Genomic DNA, 23,719 nt, shown 5'->3' on the forward strand with positions numbered 1-23,719 from the left:
TCCAAACATTTCATCTCTAATAACATCTCAAATTTTATTGTATTTTCTTTCCAAAATTTCCCCTCACTTTTGTACTCTCTGTTAGGAAGGAAATCCAAGACTTCAGCATTTTCTTTCCTTTCAAATTCACACACCAACCACCAAAAACCCCATTTTTTCCATCATTTTCAGGTGATTTTTGTTGGATTTCATTTTAGCAACTTCTCTTTTTCCTAAAATTCTGTGTATATGCAATTTTTTTTTTTTGTAATATTTTTATGTTTAAATTAATTTCTTGGGAATTTCTTGATATACTGTACTTGATCATCACTCTGTAGTTTCTATTTCTGCCATTTAGTATCACTAAAAGATTGCATGACTCAAATTGCGGTAATTACTATCGAATACGATGCCGTGTTGTCGAATCCGATATTCTTATTGGTTTCGTGGTATACCGTGTGTAGAATTATCATTTAGCATTCAAATTCCGTTATTATTTACCATGAACATTATCAAAGTATTGTTCTTTTCATGTTTAATTGATTTTGCCCTTTTGAACTAGTGAAAGATTGAATGTCAGACGTCAGAATGACTTAAATTGCTGTAATTCTTTAATGGGTAATTCCAATTTAGATAAAAAAATGTATTAGGGTTTGATTAATTGATTTTACCCTTTTAAACTAGTGAACGATTGAATGTCAGACGTCAGAACACCTCAAATTGCTGTAATTCTTTAATGGGTAGTTCAAATTTGGTAAAATTCAATTAGGGTTTGATTAATTTCTTGCACCCAATTGATCATTTAGCATAGAAATTGTAATTTGACATCGTGTAATGTAAAATAATGGGCCTGTTTGATTACCCCCGATAAGTGTTTGACAAAATGATTGGTTGTATGCAGTAGGGAGTGAGTTTGGGGGATGACAATGGGAGAACCTGTCACCCCATTGTCGAAGATCCGGACTGTGCATACGACAACTCCAGGGGGTACTAAGGTCCGGGAGGAGAAGATACTGGTGACTGTCCGAGTGCGACCACTGAGTACGAGGGAATGTGCATTGTATGATTTAATTTCCTGGGAATGCCCTGATGATCATACTGTGGTGTTCAAGAATCCAAAGGATGAGAAGCCCTCTTCACCATTTTCTTTTGGTATGGCCTTGAATTAATCGGGAATAAGCGAATGATATTTCTTCCATCCCATTTATATTGTCTCACTTGGACTTTGATAGTCAACTTCGATGCTATTCCTCTTGATAATACGAAAATAGTTGTTTGGCTAACCAAATGTGACAAATTCGTTTTTGTAAATTGCAAATTGAGCATTGATGTTGAAGGGGATAATATAAATGGGATGGAGGTAGTACGAGTGGGTTTGCAAATTGCAATCTTAACTTCTAGAACTGTTTTGTTATGGCAGATAGAGTTTTTGGTCAAACTTGTGTGACAGCAAAGGTGTACAAAGAAGGGGCCAAGGATGTTGCTTTATCCGCTCTTACTGGAATCAATGGTAAACTTTTGCTTAGCTGAATAAACAATGTTTTTTCTTTAATTGATAGACTTATGTAGTCAACGTTATATATTTCATTTGAGTTACTCTTTGCAGCAACAATATTTGCTTACGGGCAGACTAGCAGTGGTAAAACATATACCATGAGAGGGATTACTGAACTTGCGATCGAAGACATCTATGAGCATATGAGAAATGTGAGCTTCATTGTTGTGAATCATCTTTGCAATGTGTGTTTGTTATTACAGTGCTCGATGTGAATATTAAGCTGATTTTTTACCTGGATGTATAGCTTGTTTGCAGGGTAAATGACTAGATTGGTTTAGGGTGCTGATTTAGATGCTTGTTTTTTCTCTGTTATTTGTTGTTTGCAGAATCGTCAAAGGGATTTTGCACTAAAAATCTCTGCATTGGAGATCTACAATGAGACTGTAGTAGACCTTCTAAATCGTAGCTCTGGTCCACTTCGACTTTTAGATGACCCGGAGGTATTTGTTTATAGAAGTATACAATTACCGGACTTAAATGTGTCACCTTCATATGAAGAAAAAGACTTTTTTTCACTGCAGAAAGGAACCATTGTTGAAAAGCTTGTTGAAGAGGTTGCTAAAGACAGTCAGCATTTGAAGCACTTAATTGGTGTTTGTGAAGGTTTGTATCTCACTCTCTATAACTGTAGCGCAATTCTCTAGGAAATATTGTCAACCTAGATATGCTTCTAAGTCTGAATACACGAAACTGTAGCGCACTTGAATGGTTTTTTTTACATTCATTTTCCTCCTATGACTCCTAATCCACATTCCATTCAATTGTCACATACACATCATGTGACTATCTTATGTGATGATTAGCAACGCAGTTTACTGTCTGGCTTTCTTTTAATCTAATGTCTCTTTCCTTTCAATTGTTCTTTTAATCTTAATATCTCTTTCCATTCAATTGTCACATACACATCATATGAAATATTGTCAACCTAGATATGCTGCATAAGCTATGTCTCTTTCCTTTTCATATTGTCTTTCCCTGCTGAAATGACTCATTGAACTCGCCATGCTTCTTATATTAGGAAGTCACAGTCAATGATGCAGTTCAGGACACGATTTGTTGCATATAATCGAAAATAGCCTCTCTGTGTTAAAACAAATAAAAGTTGCGTACATGCGGCTCCCTTGCTTTGTCAATTGTCATGTACCAAACCTTTGAGATTGTGCAAAAAAGCAGTTCATTGTACTCACTTATTCTTTTAGAGAATAGTGCTTAAAAACTACGGCTGATTGGAGCAGATATTCATGTACATCTTTTTTAGCACTTCACTCTTTATCAGAAATCAACTCAACACATAAATTTCTGACTTTGCAGCTCAAAGACAAGTAGGGGAAACAGCTCTAAATGATAAAAGTTCAAGATCACATCAGATTATAAGACTGGTAATGTTCACTTATGGAGTTTATGCTGTATGAATCTATATCCGGCCCGGCCTTATCAAGAAAAGTTGATAAAAAGGAACGTATTAGCTATAGTGCTTTGTTGCATACGAAGTACTAGGCTAAATCTCTTGTTTGGATTAAAAACATATGTTACACTTTTCTAATTCATCCTTTAAGCCTCCAGTACAACTTTATAAACCCTACCTTTTCTAATTTATCTCAGTCTCTGCTGTATATCTTTTAATTGATAGACCATCGAGAGTCGTCTCAAGGAAAGTTCAGGCTGTGTCAAGTCTTTCATTGCAAGTTTGGTATGTCTCCTACTTTATCGTTAGTATGTTTTGGAGCAGCTGAAATATGCCTTTTTTTTTTCTAAAAGAAACCAAATATCGCAGAATCTTGTAGACTTAGCTGGGAGTGAGCGTGCCTCTCAGACAAGAAGTGTTGGCCTGAGATTGAAGGAAGGACGTCATATAAATCGCAGTTTGTTGACACTCACACAAGTCATCAGAAAACTGAGGTTAGTGTTTGTTATGGCTGTAGTTTTTATGTGGCCAACTCAAGAAGGCTCGAAGCTGGACATTTTATTACCCTATTATCCGAGTCCTCTAAATAACATTGACATATATCAGCTGTACCGTTCATTATGTGCTTTCTTTTTGGCTCCACATCTTTCATCAACTTTCGTTTTCATCACATCTTACTATGTTCAATAATCTTGTGTTACACAAACCAAGAAGTTTATCACATTCAACATTCACATTTACGTTTAGCTGTCTGAACCCACCATAGGCCATAAGCATACGCGGAAGCCGTTGAGGCACTGGGCAAATTAGTTAATGTTATTATTGTTTTATAGGCGGGTAGTTGATCATGTTTAACACACACATTCATTGTATATATTATTGAATAGGGATAGTGTACGTCTGGTAAATAATTCTACTCCCATTTCAGCGCTGGGAAAAGAACGGGACACATACCATACAGAGAATCAAAGCTCACACGAATACTTCAGACTTCGCTTGGGGGGAATGCAAGGACTGCAATTATATGTACTTTAAGTCCTGCATTGAGTCATGTTGAGCAATCACGCAACACACTACTATTTGCAACTAGCGCAAAGGAAGTTACAAACACAGCTCGGGTGAACATGGTAAGACATTCTCTCAAGGAACTGCTACTTTCAGCACAAATTTTGATTCATCTTACCTACCTTTAGATTTTTTGGGCTTTTTCTTTGTTGTGCTCGACAACATCATTTTCCCACCAATCAAAGCTCCAGCTTATGGCAGGATGAGATGGTGGATGTACCCATGTAGGCAGTCTTGTACTGTGATTGAAATCGATATTTTCAGCAGGTTGTTGCTATCTTATGCGGAGTAGTATATAAGAAGCAAAGACAGTTTAATAAACTATTTGCTCTATTCATTGACGTAGTGAAAGAACCTAGAGTTGGCCTTTCTTAAAGAAATTCCTAATTTTGAAAGTAGACATGTCTCTATGCTCTGAATCATGTTTTTTTTATTCCAAAGGTCTTTTTTCTAAGTAGAAAATGCATTCTCTGTGCAGGTTGTTTCAAACCACCAGTTGGTTAAGAATTTACAGCAGGAAGTTGCCAGATTAGAAGCTGAGCTGCAGAGTCCGGAACCTGTGTCTTCATCATCTTTAAGGGCATTGCTGGATGAGAAAGACGCGAAAATCGAAACGGTATACACTTTAGTAGTTGCTGAATATTTATTAGCTTTTTAAAACTATGAATTATTCCACAAAAGAACACTCTGGAGGGTGGAGATTTTTTTCTGTCATAGTCGACAGAGAGTGAGAGAGATTTTCCCATTGAATTGACTAATTAAGGTATTGTTGACATATTTAGTTGGAGAGAAAAATCAAAGAGATCAAGCGCCAAAGAGATCTTGCAGAGACTCAACTTGAACTAGAAAGAAGTGCACGCAAAGAAAAGAGGGTAAGCAATTGGCATGTTACTTTCAAGTTTCATTTCTGCATATTTGTGTCTGTCAATTGTCAGTGTCCTTTTTTACTCATTCACGTTGCATTCTAGGGAGCAAACCAATCCAGCCCATCACATCGAGCAAGAAAGTGTCTTGATTATCCAACAGACACAATTTTAGGCGAAACTTCTAAAACACCAGAGACAAATAGAGCCAGAAGACGGTCGATGCTTAGGCAATCAGTTACTTCCACAAACCCAACATTCTTGGTGCAAGAAATTCGGAAACTTGAAGTGCTTCAAAGACAACTTGGTGAGGAAGCAAATAAAGCTCTTGATGTTCTTCAAAAGGAAGTTGCATCTAACAGGCTGGGGACACAAGATGCAGCTGAAAATGTTGCAAAACTGCTTTCTGAGATTAAAAACTTCCAAGTATTAAACTTCATACCTGAAGACGGTGTTGTAAGGGATGGAGTGAATCTGATGGACGAGATTAATCGATTGGACACACAAGGGCAAAATATTGAATCTTTGGAAAAGAAACTTGAGAATGTCCAGAATTCTGTTGATAGACTGGTTTCTACCCTTGCAAATAACGAGGATGCCAGAGAGTCAAAGGCGCAATCTAAGAGGATCAAGGGTATCCCCTTCAACCTAAATAACAGCCCCAACATGCCTAACTTTATGAGGGCGCCATGTTCCCCCCTCTCTTCAATTGAGAATACGATAGTAGAAAACAAGGGGCCAACCAGTGATAGTTTGTCAAATTCAGGCAGAAGTACCCCTAAAACCACTTCTGTTGCCTCTAGAGAAAATACTCCTGTTAGAGGGAAATCCTCATTTAATGTAAAGAAAATGCAGCAAAAGTTTAATACTGCGCTTGAGGAGAGTGCGCGTAATATTAGGGCTTATGTCAGTGAACTGAAGGAAAGAGTTGCTAAGCTTCAATATCAAAAGCAACTTCTGGTTTGTCAGGTGCAAATTTTATATACTCCATTAACTTTTGTTGGTTCTAGCATTACATATTTGATATTATTGGATATTTGCATGTGAAGTCCCCTCAGTATGTTAGCAATAGTAATTATTGGTCAAGTTTGTTGCACTTGCCGTTGAATATGCTGATCGTCTATGTCACACAGTTCTGGTCATAGGAGATGTGGACGTATCCAAATGTCGTACTTTTATTAACTGAAGTATTCAGACTTGTGAACCTATACCGGTGTGGGATACATCTTTAAGAAAATATATTATAAATTTGGAATATCTGAGTGTGTAAAGGTTAGAGGTGTTTGAGAAATAAGGCTTAAAAATCATATATCCTATTAAATCCTTCTTACATAGTCTTTTCCTGCACTTTTATCATGTTATCTTCCTGTTTTTACCTCTAATAGGAGAAGTATAAGTCGGGACTCGGGATGTTGGGTACAAATTCCGTATTCATATCCTTTAGTGTTGGAATACAGGCCTAAAGGTGAAAGTTGAAGTAACATAGATCATGATGCCAATATTAAAATTTCGATTTTTATGATCTGTATCTATTTGAATTTTCATGCCTGTTTTCTTTTGTGTGAGAAATCAGGTGTTGGAAATGGAGGGTAGTGAGCAAAGAGCCACCAGTATGCAAGATCAAGTAGATCAATCTCCTTCATCTTGGATGCTAATCTTTATGGAACAAAGAAAGCAAATAGTCATGTTATGGCATTTGTGCCATGTCTCTCTAATACACCGCTCACAATTTTACTTGTTATTCAAAGGAGACCCGGCTGACCAGATATACATGGAAGTTGAGCTCAGAAGGTTAATATGGTTAGAGCAACACCTGTCTGATCTCGGAAATGCGAGCCCTGCGCTTCTCAGTGATGAGCCAGCCAGCTATGTCGCATCAAGGTATATCATTCCAAAAGTCATTTCATTATGCACCATGAAATAATCTTCATACGTTTTCCTAACTAAAAGAATATTTCAACTTTGATGTCCTATGTTTTGGGCTAATTCGCTTTGGTATTGATACATTTAGCAAAACAATGGAGTCAATTTTTTTTTAAAAGCTCTTATGATTTGAGATTTTTTTTTTGGCTCAATTGCATTTTAGATCACCAAAGTTAAAATCAGTCAAAGCTCAAGGTACCAAGATGAATATTTCCGAAAAAAACAGCTTTAAAAAGTCTGTTCTGAAGCTTTGTATTAAATATTAATCCTAGTATTCATCCATTACATGCAGCATTAAGGCACTTAAACAAGAGCGCGAATTACTTGCAAAAAGGGTTAGTTCAAAGCTGGGTCTGGAGGAAAGGGAGATGTTGTATAGAAAATGGGAGATTCCTGCGGGAGGAAAACAAAGACGGTTGCATTTGGTGAATAAACTCTGGACAGACCCTCACAACTTGGAACATATCCAGGAGAGTGCAGAAATGGTTAGAAAACTAGTCGGGTTTTGTGAACCAGGAGAGCAAATTACAAGAGAAATGTTTGAGCTTAACTTCAAAGCTCCATACGAGAAGAAATGGATGGGCTGGAACTTGATTTCTAACTTGTTACATCTGTAAATACTCGTAGATGTTGTATCTCATATGTAAGTAACTGACCTCTAAATGTCATATATGATCAATCTTAAAAAACTGCAATAAACTAAAAAAATATAAGCTTAAAAGATGTTTTTTTGTAACATCATGAATATGGAATTCATTTAAAAGATGTTTTTTGTCTCACAATTCATTTTTGGAGCAAATAGAAGAACCAAATGGATCATTGGACAATTGAATTCCCACTCCCATCGGGATGGAATCGCCTCGTAATTAAATATGTTTTCAAATCTTTCGTCTTTCTTATTGAACACCAGGTCGCCCGTCTTGATCCACATATATCATTTCAAACCGGTCGTGGCAAGATAACATTAACTCAATTGCTTGTGGTTGATCCAACCGATTTTGGAGGTCGAGATGTCTATTGAACCTGACTTCACGGTAACTTGAGTTCTTAAGCGGTTGGTTTAGGCTAGGAAACTCTTTGTTGAGAATGTGTCTACAAATTTATAAGGCATAGGTTAGATAAGCGAAATAGCGAGCATAAAAAACGTAGCAATAGAGAGCTGTTTTCTATTTTCTATTCAATCAGGAAACAACCCCACCCCTTCCCATCGCGCTATAGCACTGACTCCTAGATGTTAGAACAAAATTGAAAGAGTTTGTGATTATAATACATATGCAATGGGGGGAAATGTTGTTCAGTCAATCTGGAGATTATATTGTTTACATTATCAATCTGTCATGATATTGTTTACATTATTTCAGTTTTTAAAAATCTTAGTATGAATACGTTTTGTTTACAACTAATATACACATAAAATACTAAAATAATACCAGGATAAGAAAAATACTAACTTATAACTGAAAATGAAAACTAATTAGAAAATACTCCCTCTGTCCCGGTCATTTGTTGTCCCTTTTCCATATTGGGGTATCTCAGTGAGTTGTTGTCCTTTTCTACTTTAAAAATGAATTTGATGAACAATTTGATCCTTCACACTCAATTTGTTACACTTGGCATTTAGTAATTGGCTCATTCCTCTTTCCTTGGTCTTTGTGCCAAAACCAAAGAAAAACAATTGACCGGGACGGAGGAGTATCAAAATTAAACTAAAACACATAGAAACGAACCCAAACGAGCTTGCTAAGTCTTGGATCAAGCTCCTACTCAAGCTCGGTCAAATGAAACCCGAGCCGAGCTTTAATTGAAACGATTTCGAAGGCTTGTCCAACGAGTTTAGCTCATTTACAACATTATACTCCATATTAATTAAGTGGGAATTTGGAATTTCAAGAGAAACTCAGAGACTCATACGAATGCTCACTAAATGCTGTAACAATTTTTCATTTTCGGAGAAAGTTTTGGAGATTTGGTGTAGCAATTGCATCATCAAAGAGCAATGCGAGCCGCCCCTAAGGAACTATATGACATTTATCGAAGACAATACAAATTATATACAAGGTGAGATTAACAAAGTTTATATAAAATTATACAAATTATACGATAAATAAAGAAAATAAATAAAAGAATGAAAGAAAAAGATTAAAGAAAAGTTATTTGATATTGGTAACCTCATGCCTATTTGGATTAATTATGAATGAATTTCGATTTTACGCTTGTATCGAACTGGGGCGATTTATGCGTATGGTTTGATTTTGAATATGTGATAGTATAAAAGAGGCTCGGGTAAAACCATGACAATAAAAGCTTAACATCAAAGAAGCTCATGTACCTAAAAACCCAACAAATTTCGATTTTACGCCTGTAAATCAACACAAATTGACTTCCTCATTCCCAAACTTCATATATGCTTAAACGCCTAATACAAAGACTATATTCTCGAGTATAATCAGACCATTTCTTACAATATTACAAACTCACAATGAGTTCTCACAGCCCTAGCCTGGTGGTAGAGACCGAGTCTTGTCTACCATCAAACGGTAGTGTCTTTGAGTTTCTCTACTCCTTATATTCTACTACTGCCTTTGTGCCTCTTTCTACCCAAAAAAAAAAAATGACGGCGACATAATAGTCATGAGGATGTGAAAACAATCTTTCAACTCTACTGCATCCATCATCACCCTTCTTATAGTCTCTGTGTTTTGAGCTTCTTCAAGACACGAGTATCACTAGATAATGCACTTACATCAACTGTTCCACTACTAAGCTCTTCTTTTGTCCCATCAACATTCGACCGTTTCCTAGAGCTCCTACAAAAGCATGTATCAGTGATATTCAAAAATGGTGAAGCAAATTACAAATGACTATCTCTGCCAGTTTAACCCTCTAATTACAGTAAACGTCTGGATAGATGAATTACCTTCCAGCTGAGAATAGTTCCCCGGAATTCTTACTCAACCAGCGAATATCTCCAGTGGTTGGTTGCTCCAATGATCCAGATATGTGTAGTGTTTCCTCATCAAAACTACGGCATGTACAATAAATGGTTAACACATAGTATCAACTATCAAGGGCCTCTGGATAAACTTCGCCTAACGGAGATTCATCACTTAATGCTATTAGAATATGTTTTATTTAAAGGAGTAACACCATATAGTTTTGACACACACTCAAAGATGTTTCTCTTTTTTTTTTGGGTGGGGGAAACAGGTTTGCAGAAACATCGTACACTGTTGTAGAACAAAAGTACGGAGTACTTATGTAAGGCAGTTTGACATAAACACTATCGTACAATCGAATTTGATTTTCCAAAATATCCCAGAAAAAAGTTCTTTCATAGGGGTATTCTATAAATAACATGCAGTTTTGGTTTCAAAAAACATAGCAACCAAGTTATAGCACACGTCTTTCATCTCCAAGAAATTGCGAGTCATTTTAGATTTCATTTCCAAATATGACTGTCTAAAGAGATACAGAGTCTGCCAGGTGTTAAAAACTTAAAAATAGTAGGGCAGCTTATAGAAAATGTCTAATTTCAGGGAGAGATCGGCATTCACCTCTTGACTAAGAAGCGAATCGTGGTCCCAAGTTTAATCACATGGCGCTTATGAGATGTGCTGCGGAAGATTTCTCGTCCGTGTTTCTATGACATAATACATTAAAAATTAGCCGTGGAGAAAAGCATCTTACGATGTTAAAGTGGAAAAGAAAACGTAAATATTACAGGGTATAATATAATCAAAGGTGCTTACAATTTTGAATTTGAATTCATCACGAATATTTTCATCCGTTATAATGGCTGCTGAGAATCCAAGAATCACAACATGAATTGCATCCTGTGCAAGCTTCACTACTTTACCTTCTGATAAAAAAACAAACAAACTAATAATGAATGACACACAACAACCAATCTAGTAAGTAGTGACTATGTTCTAGATATGTAGAAATTTAATAAAGAGACTATGCTTCGACACCATACCTAAGTATGCATCAGGCTTTGGATCAAAAAGTAGGAGAGTAGCCTTCAGACTAACACCAACGAAAGGATACAGCGACAGAATCTTCGCAAGGTTGCTTCGGACGACAAAGTCATAAGCCAATAATACACCATCAAAAGTTTCATTATACCTGACAATGAAGGCAGAGAAAAACAGCAAGGGGATTACTCAACAGCACATCATTCTTACAGGTGAGAAAAGGGAAAAAGACACTAACCATATCAGTAGAGATACAAATTACAAACCCAATATCAACCTAAAATATAAAAAGCATAATTCATCAGATGTCTCAATATTATGCAAGGAACATTATAATCCTCTTTTAATGAGTTAATTAAGAGGTGAAGGCCCTTATCACCATATCTTCAAAGGTTAACCGACTGCAAAGACAATAGTGAAGTAATCCGACAACCCTATTATGTTGAACTCTTGATATTAAAAGATGCGGGCAGTTCAACTAAACAAAGAAGAAAGATGGCCATCAAAATCCCATTCTCGACAAGCCCTCATCATCCATTAATAGACAAACTAACAAACATATGTAATTCCTTTCTCAACCCCTCGCCTATTTTCAGACCGGAGAAGTCAAACCAAATTACACTCCTCCGTGAAAGCATATGTACCCTTCAAAACAAGCACTCAAGATCCCTTCTTCTCTGCCAGTAGGTAAACTTTTCTGGAGGAGGCAGTCCAACCTTCACAGCCCAGTTATATCACACAGTTAAGTGCTTGATTGTTGGCCTACCTTCCAACTGTGTTTCCCCATGCCTACATATACTCGATACTGACCAAAGAAGTTGGAAGGTATATGTTAGCAGACTTGGTTAAAAATCTTCTACATGGGTACATGTCCAGATGTTGGATCGGCAATTTTACGTAAAAACAATTTTTTCACCTAAAAGGGTAAAATAAGTTGGTCCAATTATTAAGGACAGACTCAATAAGTTTGATGTGGTGACTGATATTTATGCTACCTGTGTGGAAGTTTAGATGAGACTCCTGCTAATCTGTTCTTTGATTGTCACTTTAGTAGACAGTGTATGAGACAGCAGGTCTGATTGAGCAATGGCAGCAGAATGTGATTGATTGTATACTGAAATGGAGGTGTCGAGAAAGCAAGTAGTGATGGCTGCTATTGCAGGGTTAGTGTACCTTATTTGGGAGTGCAGGAATCAGTGTAGGGCTGAGGGTTTAGTTAAAAGACCTGAAAATGTGATTAAGATTCTGCAAAGGGTTATTGTAGCTCGTGTTAGGGGGCTGCTGGGGCATAAAGTCAGTACTAAAGAGATGGATTGGGTCAATACGACTGTTTTGTGCCACTAAAATGACAATCGACCGGCCCCTCTGCCCTACCCTTCCATGATATTTTAGCGAAAGCGAAAAGCCCCAAGACTAGCATAGGTCTTGGATGCACAAAAATTACCCACTTGCAGTACTTTTCTTTTTAGAATCCCAACTAGAAATTCGGAACCTCAAATTACAATTACAATTTTGTTAATTTGTGTCAAATGAGGGCAGAAGGGGATTCAGACATGCAAGCTAATGTCAAAAATATATCCGTCTTAACCACTATGCTAAGACAGGCAATCTCGGTAGAGTATAACTAGCACAAAATAGACATGAGAGGGTCTTAAAAGAAACTAACTTAACTGGGAACGATACAATGAATAAGATAAACAAGAAATGATTATATAAAAAGGAGACAAGGAGAAAGAAAGGAACTTGAAAAGGGAAGAGCTGAGTTGTTGTTTGATAGCATCCGTAACAGCACCAGTTTTGGAGGGTTGAATCAAAACCGTTAAATTGGCTTCCGAATACTTGAGTCCTTCCATCCTCCTAAGGAACCAATTGAAAATCAAACCAAAATGTAAGGAAAACGAAGATTAGTAATGAGAGAGACAATACTACCTTTGATAGATAGACGAAACTGAGAAGCTAGAAGGGAATGCACTTCTACTGGGTTGTTTGGAAATTTGGGTTGATTTCAGGAATTGGGTCTGTTTCTTGTTTAGGGTTACAGAGTAATGCGTGAGGTTAATTGGTGGGGGGACGTATGGTTTGTAACTCGAATGGGCTCGGACACGGCTCGAAGCTCGTGGAGCAGTGCAGCCTAAGCAATTCAAGTTCGAACTCGCTTTATGATTATAAATTTAGGGTTTTTTATAGGGTTTTTTTACGGCATTACTCATTCATGGACAACTTTTACTCTTTCACGGACTTTTACTCTTTTCTTACCTTACCCTTCTTCTAAAAAAAACCAAATTCTTTCTAACTCTCTTCCTCCCAAAAGTCATCAAATTCGATTCAAATAATTCAATTATGGATACTAGCTCTCTTGTTAATCAACTAATAATCCTGATTAATTGACTATGTATGAATGACATTAAAATAGGGAGATTTAGTTAATTATGGTTAATAAATTAGGGTTTATTAAACTTTTGTGTTAATGAAAATTAAGAACACAGGAATGCCAAAGGGCGGCTGGGGTGGAAAGGGAAGGGGCGGAGTTCGGAGGGAGGCATGTGGTGGCCGGCGTCAAAAGGCGAGGGAGAGGGACGACAGGGATGCGACGGCAGAGATGCGGATGGCTTGATTCTGGTCAGGGGGAGGCGGTGGTTGTGGCGTGAGCCCTGGGTTCGTGGGGTAGGCCGGCTGGGGATTGTCCGGCGGTTCTGGTTGTGGTGAACATTGATAGTGGGTGGTGGTGGACTGGTGGTTGGTGGGTGGTTTTGGAGTGAGTAATTTGAAAGGTTTATTGAAATTGGTACAAAGTGGTAAATGAGATTTAAAAGCAAGGGTATAATGGTCATTTATGTCCATGATTGAGTAAATCATGTTCATGAATGAGCATGACCCCTTTTTTATAACTACCTTTGGAAAATCCTCCCCGTGACACACCCAATTATAATAGTTAACACAAAACCCTTTCTTAAGCAAGTGTGATTTAACTTGAGCCTCATTTAAAAACTTTGTGTTGTTGCACATGGTGCATGGACACCTCATTTTCCCGTTATTCCTTTGGTAAGAATCTTGTTCTTTAGCATGATTAATAAATTCTCTAACACCATTAGCATACTCAATTCTAAGTCTTTTATTAGCATCGAGCCTCTCATATATCCATTCTCGCCCTTGCCTCTTCATTACAAATCTAAGAAATAATATAATCAACAAATCTCACAGCAACAAATAAATAACATGCTTTAATAAATATGTATAATACTTATTTGGTCAATTTATACTCTTTCGGGTCCACTTACCACTCCAACCTATACCCATCTTTGACCATTTTATATCACTAATAAATATTCATTCAGTTCTGGATAAAAGAAGAAATTTACTCCTAATGAGTAATTCTTAAAAGGTACTAAGTTCAAACATTCTAACAAGTTTAAAGGAAAAGAAAATATCACAGCACTCATATGATCACATTTAAAACAGAATTCCCAACGCATATGCAACCAACTTGAATAACATATATGCATAAAATCACCTCAAGAAAGAACAAAAAGAAAATCAAACTGACCTGAATAAGATATATCACGTATTTAGTTGAATTATACCAAGCTGTTAGCCTCTACCAGAGAAAAAAAAACCTGCTCATCAACAAAAATCAACCAAACTGATTTCCAACAATGATCTTAGGTTAGGGAGAGACAACAGAAGATACCTCTTAACAGTTGCGGATGACATGTTATCAAAAACGTCAATATCGAACCCAAAACTGAAATTTGGACAACTGAAATTCATAGGACATCTTATACTGGTGTCCATTGTTACAGTTTTTATCACTTGTTCCTTTCATAAAGAGTCTTACTTTGACCACTTACTCCTATTGGATTGGAGATACTAATTGCATAGTTGATTGTGAGCCAGTCTGGAATAGTCCCATTAAACCGACAATATCACTCTCTTGTCTGCCTACAACCACCAAAGCTCTCTAACAACTTAGATCATCTAAACTTTACTTTAGAAAATAGTGTTTGCTAAAAGTAGACCGCCAAAACCAGTAAACATTGGCAGAAAATAGCCTGCTTGATCATCCCAGGTGAACAGAAAATTCAAGTTTGTGACACATTTGCCACTATAAACAGAAGAAATGTTGAAGATATGGACATCTTAAACTAGATTACTAAGTAAAACAACACACAAATAGAATACGTCTTCCAAATCAGGAATGGATCCTTTGCATCCTGCAATCTATTTATGCTAAAAACTTTACGCCTCACTAATTTCCCATAATTTCAGTTAATAGACATCAAAACAAACATTTTGCTGGTATGATAGAATGAGGAAAAGGTGTCCACGGCAAGAAAACTAGCCCAAAGAAACGCTTGAACATCTCATTTTATTTAAACTAAACTCAAAATAATAGATTTTGAATGAAGAGCTTACTAAAATCAAAGAGCTTACTCTATCCTACAATTATTAACCTATGACTAACAACAAACAGAAGGTACACGTTATAAATCCACGTGATTTTATAAAAATGGATGAAAAACTTACCATTTACTAATTTAAATAAGAGAAGATAATTCTAATACTATTCTATCGTCTCTTCTATAAATCTTTCAGAATATCGTCATTATTTTTGACAAAGACACAAAAAAGGGAAAAAAACTAGCAAAGACTAAAGCTTTATGTTTGAGATCCCTTAATAAAAATACTAGTAAATGAACAAAGAGTAAGAGCAAACGAAATAAAAGAAAGCAAGAGACACACGATTTTTAATGTGGTTCGACCTACTCTCTAAAGGTCTACGTCCACCTCTCTCTTATTAATATTCACTTTATAACCAAACTCGATTACAAAGTAAATCCCCATGATCAACTCCGATCGTGCTACTCGAGTACAACCCCGTACCCCAAAAACACTCTCTCACAAAAGAAAGATTACAACTCACTTTGTCTCCTTATATGGTTCAATAATTTAGAACGATGGAGAACAAAAATAATCCTATGAATATAAGAACTTAAGCACACAAGAATGGTTCACAGGACACGAAAGATATTTTGCAAATAAAATTTAGAACAAGACGCGTGAAGAATTTTGCAAAAGCTGTAGATGTAACGTTTGAAGCTCTCAATTTTCGGTGCCTGTCAAGAGTGATCAGCTGAAAAAATTATATAGGAGAATAGTTTGGTAACAAACCCTATATTTTTGGCAAAGAGATAAAGTAAATATTATCTTTTTAAAATAAAAAATTCCATAAAATAATTTGACTTATTTTGCAAGATAAATCTTCCAACTAATTTCAAAAGATAATTTTTCTCAAAACAACCAGAAGATTCTTAAAAATATCTTAGCCAACTTTTGTTCAGAGAATATTTTATTCGAAATGCTTCTTTGCCAAATAAAATCCATTACGTGTTCTTCATTCTGTGTTGTGAACCAATCAAAACCGAACAGTCTGCAGAACTGTTCAGAACATACGAGTGAACTTAAGAACTACATTCTTACAATAATGCTAGACAACAACGGACACATAAATGAATTAGCTTCCATCCTCTTTGCTTGATGTAGTCCAGACCTGCAACATTAGAAGTCTTGCCAAAACAATAATTAAGAAAGAACAAAAGATAGGGAACTTGTCATCATCAAGAATCATAGCTCAGCAGTATCGCAAACATCACTTCAATATCACATCCAATTTACGCATTCGAAATAACATCATCAACTTCAAAACAATCTCTATTGATCAAACCCATTATTTTTCCAGATGAGAAAATCAAATTCGTCAGTTCTGCGTATTACTCCATCCGTTCCAATTATTTTTTCACCTTTGATTAAAAACTCCGTCAACAAATAACTAAAAGGTAACCAAATGACTGAGACTGAGTGAATAATTATTAGCAATCGACCAAACATAGCAACCCGATGTAATTCACCCAAGTAAATAAGTAATTATGTAAATGGAAGGGGAAAAAACAAGAAAATTAGAAGTTAGGTACTATATCCTTCATCAAAGACGGCAAGAACATAATTAAATGGAAACTGCATTGAGTGACTGAACTTCAGTAAAGAATAATGACGCTTTGAAAGTTTTAGTTCTTCTAAAATGCAGCAAACCTAACATATATAACATAAGCTTTCTGAGTTTGTAAGAGTCTATCCGAAACTGGCATACCAGCCAACAGAAAAACATATAGACATGCAATATCTTTCTATTAGGATATTAGGTCCATTAGGGCCGACTATCATTAGGGTTAGGTTACGAGTTACGACGGTTACCGTCTAGGGTTTAGAGTATCGTCGTCTATTATATATATCGTCATATATTCTCATGAGATCGACACAATAATACAATTATCTTTATGAAATAATCTCCCTTTCTATATCTTAACATGGTATCAGAGCCTCTCGCTCTTGAGGCCTAAATAAATTCCGCTGCCCTGCCGGTGGGTGTTTAACTTAGCTATCATGCCCACCGGCGGAATTTCGCTATCAATTTCCGATTACCCGTACTCTTTTAAATTTCCAAAAAAAAAAAAGAAAAAAAAGTACTAGTATTATTGTTTGCAGCAACACAGACCCAAGACTTTACGTTTGGATTTTTCTTTGTTTTTTTTTTTAAAAAAAAAAAAAGGCTTCTAATAATGTTTTTTCTCCTTTTATCGAGATTGCTCTAAAAGAAAATTTTCGATTTTTGATCAAGGTGGTACAAAAGAAAAAAAAACTGGCGAGTTACGCAAGAAAATTGTCTGGCGAGACCAATACGCACTGAAAAAAAATTGGCGAGTTACGCACGAAAAAAATTGGCGAGTTACGCAATGAAAAGTGTCTGGCGAGTCCTATACGCAATGAAAATTGTCTGGCGAGTCCTATACGCACCCCTTACCACCCTGTGAAGATGAGAAGGTTTCCGAAGAGAGATCGAGATGAAGACGTTTTTTTATTGATTATGGTTTATTGTAATTCTCCAATCGTAAAGTTCGTACTATGTACTGCCTTTACGATTGCGGGAGGGTATTAGGATATTAAGCCCATTAGGGCCGACTATCATTAGGGTTAGGTTACGAGTTACGACGGCTACCGTCTAGGGTTTAGAGTATCGTCGTCTATTATATATATCGTCATATATTCTCATGAGATCGACACAATAATACAATTACCTTTATGAAATACTATCCCATTCTATATCTTAACACTTTCAACGACATTTAACAAAAATGTAACTTAGTAATATTGATCATATGACAACAAGCATAGAAACTTTATGGATTTTTTCAAATATTAATCCATAAGTTACTATACATTTATTTGGCAGACATTTAATCTTTTACGAGTATGTGATTAAATGTATACAATCAAGTTAGATGATATAAACATGAATCTCAAACCGGCCCCGACTCCACCAAAAATAAAACTACTTGTATAGGAATTTACTCATATATACTCTGTTGGGGTTTTTGGTACAAATAATATAAAATGCAAAGACTCACAATATTTTGTTGTGGACTTAACCACAATCAAACCTTGTATTATTATTCTTAAACCTTAACAATAATACAATCTCAATCCTCCAACACTTAGCTACTAGCTAAGATTTCCAACTATGCTTAACTCGGGATATTAAGCCTACACTCTCTTACTTTCCAACAATGACTAAGACCCTTATTTATATAAGGTCCTGAGTCATAACTTACCTAGCTAACATTAAGAGTCATTACACCATATAAAAGCTAACTTCTAAAATTTACATCTTATAACATCTAACATTTAACTATTACATAAATATTAGACATATAACATAAACTAACTTATGACTCTTAATACTTAATAGAATAACTTAAGTGCATCAATGTTGGGGTTACTTTCCCAACAAACCTCCCCTTAAGCCCAACATTATTTCCAACTGGTCAATCATCAAGCCAATCGACACAACCTTTACTTGGAAGCACCTCCCCTTCACTTGAGAGTACCTCCCCTTGAACTAACCCATCTTCAACACATTTTCCATCAAATGTGAATAAGTTAGTTTTACCTTTTCTACCTTTGAGAATCACCTTACCCTTTTTAGTAACCTCCAAAACACCATTCCTAACATGAATGGTACAACCCAATCCTTCTAATATACCCAATGAGATTAAATTTCTACTAATGTTTGGTATATATCTAACATCACCAAACCTTCTAACTTGACCATCATGAAGTCTTACCTTCACCTCACCAATCCCTTCAATCTTTGCCTTATCACCATTTGGCAAACTAACTATCTTTCCTTCACATTCTTCATAAGAAGAGAACCACTCTCTTCTTCCACATATATGATAGGAAGTTCCCGAATCTAACACCCAGCTCTCACTAGGTTCCTTTTCACCATGAACCATTAAGAGTTCACCATCATCAACTTCTGCCATAGCTGCAACCCCACTAGCACGAGTCTTTTTCAACTCTTTCAAATTTTCTTTTGCCTTAGGACATATAGTTTGTATATGGCCTAACTCATCGCAGTAGAAGCACTTGATATTAAGATTGTACTTTTTCCAACCACCCTTTTTCTTGCCATGATATTCACCTACAAAAGCTCCTCCATCACTTGAAGAGCCACCACCTCCTTGCTTCATCAACTTTTCGGACTCTAGTAAAACTACAACGGTCTCATCTAAGACTAATGTTATCTTCCCCACAAGTAAACTAGTGATAACCGTTTTATACTTTTTGGGAAGAGACGCCAACAATATTATTGCCTTATCTTCTTCTTTGAATGTCTCATCCAAACTCGCCAATTGGGTGATCAAGCCATTGAACTTATTTAGATGATCCATCAAATCTCCGTCATCTACCATTTCGAGCTCGAGTAGATCCTTCTTCAAGAATAGTTTGTTAGTTAAGGACTTCGCATTGTAAATGCTACATAACTTGGTCCACAACTCCTTTGGATTTGTCTCCTCTAACACACTATACTTGATTTCTGGTGCAAGGGCTAATCGGATTGTACTAACCGCGCGCAACTTCATGTCCTCCCATTTGAGAACTTGAACATCATCGGGCCTTTTATCATACAACCCGTGTTGCATGAGAACATCCTTTATCATGCTTTGCCACAACGAGAAATTGTTCTTGCCATTGAACAACTCCATCTCAAACTTTGTACCAAAACTTTTCTCCATCGAGTCGTAGCTCTGATACCACTTGTTGGGGTTTTTGGTACAAATAGTATAAAATGCAAAGACTCACAATATTTTGTTATGGACTTAACCACAACTAAACCTTATATTATTATTCTTAAACCTTAACAATAATACAATCTCAATCCTCCAACACTTAGCTACTAGCTAAGATTTCCAACTATGCTTAACTCGGGATATTAAGCATACACTCTCTTACTTTCCAACAATGACTAAGACCCTTATTTATATAAGGTCCTAAGTCATAACTTACCTAGCTAACATTAAGAGTCATTACACCATATAAAAGCTAACTCCTAAACTTTACATCTTATAGCATCTAACATTTAACTATTACATAAATATTAGACATATAAAATAAACTAACTTATGACTCTTAATACTTAATAGAACAACTTAAGTGCGTCAATGTTGGGATTACTTTCCCAACAAACTCCGTAACAGTAAATAGTAAATAGTAACCTGTTATAAAAGGTAAACAAATGATGAGACGGAAAGAGTAATCATGTGACCGTGAATCCATGATGTATGCCAGTGATAATATATTGCTTTCAAAAATCCAAAAGCAAGAGTGGAATGCTTTCAAAAGAACAAAAAAGCTAAAGCAGCAAGTACCAAGCAAAGCAAATATATTGCTTTCATCACCTTCACTGATGGATAATGACTTGGGCTATTCAAGCTCTTTCAAAGCAGTTTCACTTCCAGATAATGACTTGGGCTAAAATAATCAAAACATGAAATTAAAATTCAAAGAATTTTTTAGAAAACTTCAAGACTTCTTGATTTGTACCTTTAATCTTAAGATAAATGACTAAATATAGCTCTCTTTGGCTAAAATGGAGAGTAAATAAAGCCGGATCTTAGTTCGGGTAAAAATAAAAAAGCTAGATTGAAGAAAATTTCTGAAGAAAGTGATAGAAGAAAAAATGTTCTATGGAAAAAAATGAAGAAATCTGGGTATTGTTGTTGTTGTTGTGGTGGTGGTGGTGTCCGTATATACTTTATATAACAGTATCATATCTTATCTTTATTAATTCAGAAGACAATACTCAATTTAGGACGTGCCACGTCATTAATACAACTTTTTTTTTGGAAATTCATGTTATGGTGGGACCCGTTAGTGTGCAAAGTATTTATTTCTTAAGAATTCCGCCAATACAAACATGCGACAAATTCCGTCTTAGAATAAATACTATGAAATAATACTATGAAATAATTGTATACATTCCGAATAAATGAAATTAATGGCATATAAGCGGTATGAATTACACATCGTAATAAATGAAACTAATTACAAATTATAGAATTTACATAATTTTACAAAAAAATTGAATAATTCCGAGAAGGATTTATATTTAATTATGGAATTGAATTACATATAATGCCAATAAATTACAATCATAATTTTTTAAAACTAGATAGTACGATATATTTGAAAAAAAAAATCATGACGGGGTATTTACTTACAGTTAAAAACTCGGCAACTTAACTACTAGCCGCGCACATCGAAAATGGTAGGTGACAATGATAGGTTACCGAGTAAATTTACTCTTCAACAAACGTCGAGAATGTTCACTTCCAGTTAAATCACTGATCTACATTAAACATGTAGATCACTGATATAGAACTATTAGATAATTACAATAAAAATGTAAAAATAAAATATTCATCAAAAAAAATTCATACCGTCCTAAATACATACCCGTGCAATTTTGCACGGGTTTAAAACTAGTATTATATTAAAATAACAACCGGCTACCCCATTATACGCCACGTGTCATAGCATATTTAATCGCCACATGTCATACTCTAATTAAAAAATAAAAAGGAAAAATATGAAATCACGTAAACATAAACCTAAAAAAAAAGGAAAAGTTGTCATTTTAAATTGATTTGGGCGCAATTTTAGGAGAGATTTTTCGGTATAATATTTTAACAAATCAACTTAAAATTAGCAACTTTTTAAAAGCAATATATATAAAATGTTCAGAAGGAAAGAATTTTAGCGCAATATTTTAACATTTCTTCGATTATATTTTCGGGAAGAACGACAATTGAAACAAACCTAATATATACTGAAATTTTGAATTTTCAATTTAGAAACAAACCTAATACGCCGAGATTTTAGCCTATATAAAACCTCAATCTATTGTAGTTTTAGGGAAATAGAATATTATGATAACTTCTTTAATAAGGAAATAAATGTTGCTTATTATTACAACCATTTTTTAAATTTATGCATTAAAACAACTTTATTTGAGTAACTTGCCAATAAAATAATTTCATTTTTTACAAGACATTTATACATTCAAACCTTCTTTCGCATTCTTCTTTTTTCCGGTCAAGATAATCTCATTTTTTATTGTTAAAGAACAATAAGTTTCAATTTCTTTCCTAAAAAAGAACATATTTCAAACTCACAATCTTGTCAATCTCATTCATCGTGGAGTATATAGTTATATGGGTTTCCTTGGCATACAATCATTGTCATAACAAAACCAATTCAAAAACTTTGAAGAGACGATTTCTTACTAAGTTATTGACTTATTAAGAGACTATTCTGTCGTATCCCTTTATGTAATTTTTGTAGCCCTTTCATAGTTAATTGTGACTCAAAATGTCTATTTTATTTGGTATATATTTCCATAATGATTGTACCTATTTTATCAGTATATTATAACAAATTTTATTGGTACCAAATAATTAATAGTATATACGTATGTATCTTTTTTTTTTTTTTTGTACTTTTGTACCAACTAGTTTTAAACCCGTGCAAAATTGCACGGTATGTATTTGCGCCGGTATTAATGTTTTTGGATGTATATTTGTTTTTGCATTTCTATTGTATTTATCTAGTTGGTCTAAATCAACGATCTACATAATTAATGTTTAAATTTGTTACAAACACGTGTTGACATGCACTGGTTTATGAGGAAATAACGTAATCTACTCTTGTAAATAAAAATTGCATACATAAAAAACTTTACATCCGAAAAAAAGAAATATAATCTAATAATCAAGTTTAACATATGCAAGTTATTCTAAAAATTGAAAAAATTCATAATACACTACATTAGTAGTGCATAATGACTTGTAAATTAAATTAAAATTTATTTGTTTTTTTAGAGTAAAAATAAAATAAAATTTGCTTTAAATGCTAGTTGAAGACTAAATTAACTCGGTTGCCTATCATTATCGCCTACCATTTTCGGTGTGCGCGGCTGATAGTTAAGTTGCCGAGTTTTATATTCCAAGTAAATACTCCGTCATGATTGATTTTTTAAACAAACATTTTTGTATCATGTAGTTTTAAAAAATTATGTTGTGATGTTGTTGCTGCATGGTACAATAATATTAACCAAAATACATGAATATTTTATACTCCGAGTAAATACTCCGTCAAGATTTATTTTTTAAACAAAAATTATTGTAGCATGTAGTTTTAAAAAATTATGTATGTAATTCATTTGCGTTTTATGTTCTATCCCGTATATAAATGTAATTCCTTCTCGTAATTATGTAATTTTATTATTATTTAACTTTGTTTTAAAAATTATGTAATTCAATTTTATTTACTCCCATTTGTAATTCATTCTGCGTATATGTTATTAATTTTATTTACACGGAATGTATAAAATTATTTCATAATATTAATTCATAGAATTTTTCATAAAATTATTTCATAGAATTTGTTGCAAGATGGAATTTATCGTATGTTTGAAAAGACGGAAATTTGAAGAAACAAATACATTGCACACTAACGGGTCCCATCATAACATGAATTTCCAAAAAAAAAAAAAAAA

At 34.9% G+C, this 23,719-nt stretch overlaps 2 protein-coding genes across 6 annotated transcripts; one reads left to right on the top strand and one right to left on the bottom strand.

Annotated features, from left to right (window-relative positions):
- Nucleotides 1-23,719, top strand: LOC141597169 (kinesin-like protein KIN-7B). 4 transcript variants are annotated; one of them, XM_074417537.1, is made up of 16 exons: nucleotides 1-171; nucleotides 884-1,131; nucleotides 1,400-1,489; nucleotides 1,586-1,686; nucleotides 1,864-1,977; nucleotides 2,059-2,140; nucleotides 2,849-2,916; nucleotides 3,168-3,227; nucleotides 3,312-3,436; nucleotides 3,871-4,069; nucleotides 4,486-4,623; nucleotides 4,790-4,879; nucleotides 4,976-5,839; nucleotides 6,444-6,751; nucleotides 7,086-7,457; nucleotides 23,642-23,719. In XM_074417537.1, exons 2-15 carry the CDS (start codon nucleotides 900-902, stop codon nucleotides 7,408-7,410), a joined length of 2,796 nt encoding a protein of 931 aa, XP_074273638.1. In that variant the 5' UTR covers nucleotides 1-171; nucleotides 884-899; the 3' UTR covers nucleotides 7,411-7,457; nucleotides 23,642-23,719. The 4 variants fall into 4 exon arrangements, with proteins under 4 accessions (XP_074273638.1, XP_074273636.1, XP_074273635.1 ...); XM_074417538.1 differs by having other exon boundaries at nucleotides 84-171; nucleotides 881-1,131; XM_074417535.1 differs by lacking the exon at nucleotides 23,642-23,719 and having other exon boundaries at nucleotides 7,086-7,556.
- LOC141597168 (uncharacterized) lies at nucleotides 9,160-12,915 on the bottom strand. 2 transcript variants are annotated; one of them, XM_074417532.1, is made up of 7 exons: nucleotides 12,697-12,915; nucleotides 12,511-12,624; nucleotides 10,770-10,918; nucleotides 10,543-10,652; nucleotides 10,348-10,433; nucleotides 9,711-9,815; nucleotides 9,160-9,600 (listed from the first exon to the last, which is right to left on the bottom strand). In XM_074417532.1, exons 2-7 carry the CDS (start codon nucleotides 12,618-12,620, stop codon nucleotides 9,477-9,479), a joined length of 684 nt encoding a protein of 227 aa, XP_074273633.1. In that variant the 5' UTR covers nucleotides 12,621-12,624; nucleotides 12,697-12,915; the 3' UTR covers nucleotides 9,160-9,476. The 2 variants fall into 2 exon arrangements, with proteins under 2 accessions (XP_074273633.1, XP_074273634.1); XM_074417533.1 differs by having other exon boundaries at nucleotides 9,160-9,591; nucleotides 12,697-12,808.

The sequence above is a fragment of the Silene latifolia genome, chromosome 8 (genome assembly GCF_048544455.1).
Source record: "Silene latifolia isolate original U9 population chromosome 8, ASM4854445v1, whole genome shotgun sequence".
NCBI classification, from domain to species: Eukaryota; Viridiplantae; Streptophyta; class Magnoliopsida; order Caryophyllales; family Caryophyllaceae; genus Silene; species Silene latifolia.

Coding starts and splice junctions, on each gene's coding strand:
- LOC141597169 (XM_074417537.1), top strand. CDS start 900: ATGACAATGGGAGAACCTGTCACCCCATTGTCGAAGATCCGGACTGTG. Junction 1,687..1,863: donor TCTATGAGCATATGAGAAAT/GTGAGCTTCATT, acceptor TGTTGTTTGCAG/AATCGTCAAAGGGATTTTGC. Junction 3,228..3,311: donor AGTCTTTCATTGCAAGTTTG/GTATGTCTCCTA, acceptor CAAATATCGCAG/AATCTTGTAGACTTAGCTGG.
- LOC141597168 (XM_074417532.1), bottom strand. CDS start 12,620: ATGGAAGGACTCAAGTATTCGGAAGCCAATTTAACGGTTTTGATTCAA. Junction 10,653..10,769: donor AAAGCCTGATGCATACTTAG/GTATGGTGTCGA, acceptor TTTTTTTATCAG/AAGGTAAAGTAGTGAAGCTT. Junction 9,601..9,710: donor GAACTATTCTCAGCTGGAAG/GTAATTCATCTA, acceptor ATGCTTTTGTAG/GAGCTCTAGGAAACGGTCGA.